A 9,077-nucleotide genomic window follows, 5' to 3' on the forward strand; every position below is an offset into this window, starting at 1 on the left:
AAGGTTCTTATTCAGCTGGCCGACTTCCGACATGCTATAGTTATGAAAAATAAACTGTAGAACTTCTATATTAATTGCAGTAGAATGATATCCTAATAACAGACATTTGTAATGCTATGCTCTATAAGGGTATTTCTATGCAATGCCCTCTGTTAAGAACAAAGTACTCTAAAAAATGTTTTTATTATTATTTTATGTAATCACTACAAATTATTGAATAAAGGAATGGTATCAATCCTTACAATTAATTTTTAGGTAGTGCAGTCTATACATCAAACTTACTAACTGTTTAAGTTGTATCGGTTTAGAAGGCAGCATATCAGACCAATCACATTAATCTCCTTCAAGGAGGTAACCTCGATTGATCTGGTGCGTGCGCCGTTCTAAGACAAGTACGTCAGTATAGCATTGTAAAGTCTCATGGTAGTTTCTCCTTGTAAGCAAGCTGGAGTTAAAATTCCTTTATAATTGGCCCGATACTCTAATGTGAACAGAAATATTTAATCAACAGTATGCTGGAATACTGCCAAGTAGCACCACTTAAAATCAACTGCAATAAGAAAACTTGGCACTATAAATAAAGTAGCTAAAAGTATAGTATAATTCACAAAACACATTAAACATTTATCAGCGTACTTTTACGTCCAAGAGTACATTTAATGGCAAACACTGCATCAGTTGCTCCAAGAAAACATGGCTCTGAAAGTTCTTGAATAAAGGAATGGTATCATTAGAATTATTTTTAGTTTGTGCAAATCTGCATCTTGTCCTTCTAATTGTTGAGTCACTTTATTAAACTTTAAATTAGACCAGTTGCATTGTCCCTTTCAACGGAATTACCTTAATTGATCTGGTTCGCATGCCATTCTAAAACAAATACGTGACTGTGGCATTGTAAATTCTCTTGGTAGATTCTCCACGCAATCAAAGCTGTAGTTGAAACTCATTTATAGCTGACCCAACATTACAATATAAGTAGAAATATCTAATTTACAGTATGCTGGAATACTATTAGCACTACTTTATCAACTGTGATGAGATAACTTGACAGTACAAAGATAGCAGCTAAAAGCGAAGGTTTATTTAGAAAACGCCTTGAACATTTATCAGCATATTTTTGACGTCCGAAAGTACATTTAATAGTATTAACTTAATCAGTTGCACAAAAAAATTTTCTGTAATAGGAAACAACTACAAGTAAGAGAACATATTCTGGAGTGAATTATGGTTAATACTGGTCATGAAATTAACAGCTTCCGAGAAAAATACTTGCTACAGCACTTTTGTCGATAATAAAGTTTAGGAAAAAAATTAATGCAACAGTAACGTAAAATGTTACGTATTCCGATTATATTATAAAGCAGGCAGTTTCATAAAAGATTTTTGATATTTTACCCATAATTTAATTAATGGAGTATTGTTCATAAAGCTAACCTATACAAGAATTATTGAATTTAATCATAGAATTACCGTAAATACTATAAATAACTGATGATGATGCCTCTTCAAACCTTATTAAGAACTTTTTGAAAATAAAGATTTCGAGCTCGAATGGAAAAGTCAACCATCTCGGTTTACTGAAGTTTTATAAAATGAATGAAGAAGCTCTATGGAACAACGAAAAGAAGTTTTTTTAAAGTGCTAAAGAAGGAAGTATCGTTTACTAAATGTTGCAAAGTGCTTACGGGTATGCCTTGGAAGGCTTTGTTGTGTGAGCGTCGACTATATTACACTTAATTTCCCAGAGTTTTTGTAAGTACTCTACTTACACCTACGATCATAATTACCAAATACGATAAGAAATTCTTATGAGTGTCGATAATGTACTCGTGTTTCTTAAATGACTAGTTTTATTTTTACTCAATAAGTATGCTGAGATAAATAATACGTACTTTTCCGGTAAATATAATTATTTTGGTAATTATTCTTAGCGCTTTTACAGTTGTAAGAAATCTTCTATCAATCGACATTAGCTCTTAACTACTAATAAGCATACTGTGCTGATTTCTAGTTAACCCAATGTACGAATATATTAAAGTTTCATAAAGAATTGAATTTACTGAAGGATGCTTTAGGCGCTTTTTAAGGATTAAATTGTGGTAGCGTTCAACTTAATTGGCCTGAAAGTAAGCCTACGATAATTAATTAATAAAATTATTTCTAATTAAGGGTAAAAAAATAGCATTAATATCTCTTTAATTGAAATTATCGTTATTTCAAATTCTCAATTTAGATCGATAAAACTACTCTATTGATAGATTTTACGTTAATACTTCAGTAACAGTTTCATATTTCAGAAGGACAGGTAAAATATTAGTATTTAAGCTACAAAAGTTAAATCTTTATTTACTTTTGTTAATTTATCTACTGCAATCATAAATGTCATCATTTGTTTGGCACTTAATCAAGTATATTCTAAGGCCTAGTGTAGCTTGTTACGAACTTCTCAACGTCGAAATACCTGCACTTGCAAATTTAATTCAGACTAAGGATGAAAGTTTAACTACAGAAAATGTTTTAATAATTGCTGAAGATATAGCACGAGCTATCCAGTCCTTGCATGCTAACTCTATAAGCTATGGAAGCAATAATGCAGATTCTATTCTCGCTTTCATTCCTGCTCAGTTGAATTGATTTCATATTGGATTTATCCAATTTAAATAAATCATCAAAAACACGTTAACTATTTATAGCATTATATCGATGATGAATGTAGAACTACTATCAAATACAGTGAAATCCATAACACTGATGCTAATCAATTTCATCCACGTACTTAAAATTACCACTAATTATCTATCTGATTATGTAATTGGCTATTATAACATGAATTTATTTGTAGCGTAATTTCAAGTTAATGACATATCAAGATACAGTAGTTTGGCTATACAAAATGTTATTATCTGGTACTATATTCCAATTTGCAGTTTCAGTTATTTAGTCTGTAGTATTTAAAATGATCGCTGCTGGATGAGGCTACTGAACTTAATCATATGAATGAGGGTAGAATCAGCCTTTTCCGTTCTAAATACTATATGAAATGCTATACTTGTAGTTTACTAAATCCTATAAAGCTACGTCAAGTGCCGCTTAATCTTTCCCCAAACCTTATTGTCGTAGACTACTTCCTGACAAAGTTTATAAATCTGATGAATTTGTTGGAATAAGGCCTGATGATGATTGAATTACTATAGCATATAAGTTTTCCATACTTGTAAGTACGATAAAGTATAATATTTCCTATACTGTAACACTCAAACACTATGAACATCAGCACTTCCATAAAATCTATAATTGCAGTTAACGTGATGCCGTAACACTCGGATAACTGCTATACAGATTTTGCAATTACGCTGTAATTTCAAAACGTTTAGTAGTATACGACACTCTGCGATTAAGCCTGTCCATGACTCATTCATACCCTGAATTTTCGATTGGTTAGGAAGTCATCTTGTTTAGATATTTCTGATGCGTGTATCATTAATATTCGTGCTTAATTGGATCAACAATATTTATTACTATATATTTAGAAGCATCCAATTAGCTCTATGATTACGATAAATTCGAACATTAGTAAAACTTAAAATTATTATGTATAAAGTTTGGAGCAATAACGAGATGGCAATTTCTGCGAGTCTATTAACAAATCTATTACGGTTAAACTATGTCTTTCTTAAATTTTCGATAAAGTCATGATTTTCATTTATATGATTGATTAATTTCAAACTTTGTTACTCTTTTTTACAGCAGAATATTGCCTTAAGATACCTTACTTGTGCTAACACTAATTCCTTAATGAATTGTATAGAATCAGTCAGCTAAGGCGTCATCGAGCAATTTTACGAAAGCTCAGTTTATTCACAAAAATAAGGACAAAATCTTATCCCGTCACTTGATGCAATGCTGCAAGATTTGGCTAAATTAGTTCAATTTTATGGCATTATGGTATCGCACTGCAGGTAAGGGTTGGAAACAGATGCCGTTGCTGAAAACGGAAAAATTTAGAGAACCTTTGGCAAAAGTGGATGATGGCAGAAAAAGCGCTTAGTTTTATCTGAAAATTAGTCATAGCTACAGCACAATATCTCCTATGCTTATTCAAGCATTCGCATTTAGTGAAAAAGGCAATTTCTATAATAGTTATAAATATATTCCACCAATTTAAATGCATATCAGTTACAGTCAAGCACAATAATAAAATCTTGCTAACCACCTAAAATAAGTCATAAGATTCACTAATTTGAAATTAATACAATATTGGAATATAGTGTTTCCGTACTCTACTGTCAATTTGATTAAAATAAATGGTTACAAAAATGCAAATAGAACTATGCACTACAGTCAATGATAGCTTCGTAAAGTAACTGTTTCATCTTTCTCGAAAATCTCTTGCGGAACATTCTCTTTATTAAATCTACATTGAATTTAGTTAACAAAAAAATCATTAGGATTTCGATTAGAGTGATAAAAGGTTTTTACTGTATATCATTTACTCAAGCAAATCACGAATAACGCGATCTTATTCAATTTCCTTCATAATTATTTACACTGTAATGTAGTAAAAAACTGAAAGTAGAGTTCTTTATAGCTTTAGTATGAAACTATTATTATTTTACTATAGAAAATACTAGAAAGTGATAGTATCTTCAAGTTTTACTCTACCAAATCATGGTGTCTCATCTTTTCTTTTTCGCTATTTTACACGGTACAGTATAGATTACTATAGGAATAGCCTAAGAGCAATCGCCTAATCTAAAGAAAGGGATTTTGATGGTCTATTGGGAATGTAAATGAATTTCACTCAGTATGTAAAAGAAGCCACTCGAAATTAAATTATTAGTCTTTGGCCACAATCATACCAATGTTGCTGCATCGTATAAAAATCTGGGAAATACGTATAAAAATCAAGGCAAGTATGAAGAGGCTAAATTACTTAGTTGGCATTTTGCTCCTTAAAATCTTGTGTTACATGAACAAGGATAATCGGTTTGGCTGGTAATGTATCGTCCAATCTCGCCAGAAGTGGATCGACAATGGTCTAAAATGGATTCAGTTATAATAGTAAATGTTTGGGGCTACTTAAAATTAAAATTCTTATTTGCATGACGTAGAATTTTAGCTAAATGTTATATTAAATTGATTATTATCATTGAGTAGGATTTGTATACTTAATTGGCATTTTGATTCATCACATACAATTTCACAACGACATCGGAAACTGTTTGGTAGCAGTACATTCACCATTTTAGCAAGAATTTGGAAGGCACGGTGGTAAGCAAAGCATTCACCAGTGGCTAGTTCATGCCATCGAAAAATATAACGTGAATTATCGCTGCACTACAAAACCACTGGAAATGGGCCGAGAAATGAAAGTGTCTTACGAATATGATACAAATTCATTTTATTTCATTATTACGGCAATGTGGTAAGTTGTAGGTCCGCGCTAATCGAATCTTTTTAAGCAAATCATCGTTTCACGCAACGACCACTAGCAATGGGCAGGAAACGTAAGCACACATGTCTTTCGAACATATCCGACCAGAAATCGACAAATTTACCGAATTAATTTCTCATGAAGCTAAGTTACTTTTAGAAGAAATTTATTACGGGAGTTATTACATGTTCTTTAACGCAATTACGTCAAGTAACTACCTGATTTGAACTGCAAATTTCGAACGTAAAAACGGAAAAAGGTATACAGTTTTCTAAAATGCTCTGACTAGCACAAAGTGATTTGCATTCATAATAGTCAACTCAAATGATAAAAATCGTCGATAGTAAAGAAATAATGATCAACTATACGCAAAGCAGGATGAATTTTAATATTGTCTACTATTTGCACTACATACGATAGTCATTCAACTAGAAGTTGCAAGATCTCATCATTAGTTATTAAATTCGCCTATTTTCTCAAGTGAGCTTTCCAAAGTCTCATATCGATCAACTATTTTATACATTAGTGTAAGGTAAAATAAATTAATTAGTCTACTCAGTCTATTCAATATTTGTCAGAGTACGGTAGCAATAGTAATTTAAGATTTAAGGCTTTTGTAACATTGTAATTGTAACGTTTTTTATTGTGAGAAAAAATAAATCCGTCTATTTCGCAATTAAGCTCTTCCAAGTCTCTTATCAATTATTTATTTTGTGTATTGGAGTAATGTAAAAGCTGTGAGCTAGTCTACTAAAATCTGTTCAATATTTGTCAGGGTACAATAGCAATGATAATTTAAGATCTCGATAAATCTATTTAAGATGTGATAGTGATTATCCCAAAATAACCGGAATGTAGATACATATAAGAACAGCTACCGAGCCGTAAAGCAACTCTGGTTATATCTTGGTTGTACTCTTAATCAAAATTTTATGCTGGCACATGGTCATGCCAACAGCACGCTACATACAGTACTGTGTCAGCTTATCCTTTCCATATTTTCCTCATGGGTAGAATAAAGTATCAACATACAAAGCAATCTATCAATTTTTCAATACACTTTTAATAGCTCCTATATTAATCTACCTTATGTTTGCAGCAATAAGCCAATAATGTAGAGAATCGACTATGCACATGCAAATATGCAGAATCGCGCTGAATATTTCAACCCAGAATATGAAACTTCAAGCAATACTTTATTTAAGCCTTTTAATAATTAGTGATGTGTTACAATATAGCAAATTCCAATTCATTGGATTAGAAGGATTGTTTAACCTGCTAATACATCATAGACAATCACTTAATGATCATTATACTAATAATAATTAATTCATTATCGTAGCAGCTGGCAAAATGAGATCAAAATGCGCAGCCTATCAAAATTTCTTTTCTTGAAATAGGATTTGTAAGTTTAAGCTAATCAAATTGTTTAAGCCATTTAGGTCCATTGTAAAGTCCCTTTTAGTAAGATACTTTCAATTTAAAATATGCTATCCTAAAGGTGATAAAGGCAAAGTGAATATGAACATTTAATCTCAACTTTAATTTCGACAATATCATTGTTATGACTCATGAATCTAAGAAAATTGCAGTACCGGTCGAACGATGATATGTTCATTTGGGAGGTTATTAGCTATACACCGTTTAAAAAAATAATAATGTTATTGTATGTTTTTGCACATCTTAACATTATAAAATTAACCAGCAACGATTCTTATTCTATCAACTTCCCTTTAAATTAGATAAAATATCATCAAGTAATAATAATTACAACTAAACTCATTCTTACCGTTGTTATTTGAGTTGCATCCCAAATCCAAACACCTCCAATTTCCGGCTGGACTGCACTTACTGTTAAAAAGATAAAATATTAGATATTGTAAACCCATACCATCGCAAGACTATCTGAAATCTTCAACTATTAATGAGTAGACTGAAAAGCTCTGCTCGCATTTAAACAGTTTATCTTAATGCTAACTAATTTAGTGAAGGTGAATAAATAAATTGGCAAATTTACTTACCATCTGTGGCACAAACCAATGAGTTTTACAGTATTTACTGGGAATTTCTTATTTTGGTATTCACACGTATTGGTTTCTATAATCAAATCAAGTATTCTTCTTTTAAAAATGCCAATAAATATTACTTGAATCCACTTATAGACTAACGTAGATATTGAATCGGGTAATGTGAAGTAAATTTTGAATTTTAACCTCAATACATAATAATAGTTAAAATCAGCCTAGTCTATTACTCAAAAGCTCCAGTCATAATTGACAAATTGTGGAAAATAAATATCTACTAATTGTCAGTTTTCTACTTCTATTCTACACAATGAAATAGAAATACTAGTTTCTAAACAGTATCAAATCTTAGTGACCCATAGCTTACCTAATGGGCAAGGTTTATTGGTACAGACATATTTTCCATCATTACATTTGCTAAAATTAAACGAATCATAGTACATAGATATATTAAATAATAACAGTAATACTAGTATCCATTTAATTCATCCAAATCTAGCTTTAGCCTACGTATAACTTACCACTTTTCGCACTTCTTTTCCTCAACATGGCCATGGGGGATAATTTGACCATTAGTCAGAGTGCAGTTTTGGAATTCTATTCAAATCGATGATATTTTAGCTCAAACTTGCTTGTTAACGACATTCATTTTAATCACATTATAAGATGAAGGCTACTAGTAGGATTACGAGCAAAAGGAACGTACTTGGTTTTAAGCATTCAGAATTCACATTGCATTTCCATTGGCCATCATTCATGCAAGTACTATTTCGAAAATAATTTTATACAATTATTACTCATAGTCGCTTCAACAAAGGTATAAAATGATGGCATTGCAGATTGATATAGCATCAGAATGGTGAATTGTAATTTTATTCGTTACCATTGACGGCATTTTTCTTCCATCTTATAACCAGTTGGAACTTGTTGACTTCCAAGAGCACAAGTTACATTACGTGGAACTGAAATAGAACATATTTGTTTACCGTAGCGGTCTAAATTTAATTATACGTACAAATACCGAAACTAGAGCTGAAATATTCACGATGAATATTCCTAATGAACTTTTGTCCTATGTAATATTTACTTGTAGGAGTACAGTTAGGCTTGCGTTGACAGTACCAACGAGCAAATAATCCGCAGATACTATAAGGGAGGTAAGTAGGGTAGTTAGTGACGTTTGACAGGTAAAATATTACCGTAAGTATAATATTCCTACCATCTCTGGCAATCCTTTTCTACAACAGCCGTAATGTTGTAGTTCTTCTTTTCATAAACACATGGAGCTAATGGATTAGCTGTAATGAAATAGTAGAATTTTAGATGAGAATACAACAGTTACAGTACGTGATTATTTTTCTTAATCAAAATGGAGATTTTTCAATTACTGCTGGGTGGAGGACAGAATTTCCTGGTACATGCCCATCTTCCGTTATTGCAGAAACTAAAGATATAGCAATAGACATATTTTATGAGCAAATAGGTAGTTTAAGTCTGGTTCAGTATAAGCTACATGATTCCTCGTAAACTGTATGGCTAAAATTTGAACTTACCAGTCATTACAATCTTGCTTTCTGGTTTGGCCGTGGTTGAAAACTTGATCCATGAAACGGCATGTC

The 9,077-nt window shown here is 31.7% G+C and overlaps 1 protein-coding gene across 1 annotated transcript in view; it reads right to left on the minus strand.

The window, feature by feature from the left end:
- Positions 1 to 6,656: 6,656 nt before the first annotated feature.
- The window catches only part of TRIADDRAFT_64394 (uncharacterized protein), a gene marked incomplete at its 5' end in the record, with an annotated part of 19,811 nt that continues 17,390 nt past the window's right edge, over positions 6,657 to 9,077 (minus strand). Inside the window, 10 exons of the mRNA XM_002117906.1 lie at positions 6,657 to 6,929; positions 7,030 to 7,067; positions 7,224 to 7,285; positions 7,456 to 7,531; positions 7,826 to 7,875; positions 7,980 to 8,055; positions 8,165 to 8,223; positions 8,342 to 8,420; positions 8,546 to 8,604; positions 8,678 to 8,756. Of these exons, the coding sequence (XP_002117942.1) occupies positions 6,915 to 6,929; positions 7,030 to 7,067; positions 7,224 to 7,285; positions 7,456 to 7,531; positions 7,826 to 7,875; positions 7,980 to 8,055; positions 8,165 to 8,223; positions 8,342 to 8,420; positions 8,546 to 8,604; positions 8,678 to 8,756 (593 nt within the window). The 3' untranslated portion in view covers positions 6,657 to 6,914. The remainder of the gene's footprint in view (positions 6,930 to 7,029; positions 7,068 to 7,223; positions 7,286 to 7,455; positions 7,532 to 7,825; positions 7,876 to 7,979; positions 8,056 to 8,164; positions 8,224 to 8,341; positions 8,421 to 8,545; positions 8,605 to 8,677; positions 8,757 to 9,077) is intronic.

The sequence above is a fragment of the Trichoplax adhaerens genome, genomic scaffold (assembly GCF_000150275.1).
Source record: "Trichoplax adhaerens TRIADscaffold_32 genomic scaffold, whole genome shotgun sequence".
In the NCBI taxonomy this organism is placed as follows: domain Eukaryota; kingdom Metazoa; phylum Placozoa; class Uniplacotomia; order Trichoplacea; family Trichoplacidae; genus Trichoplax; species Trichoplax adhaerens.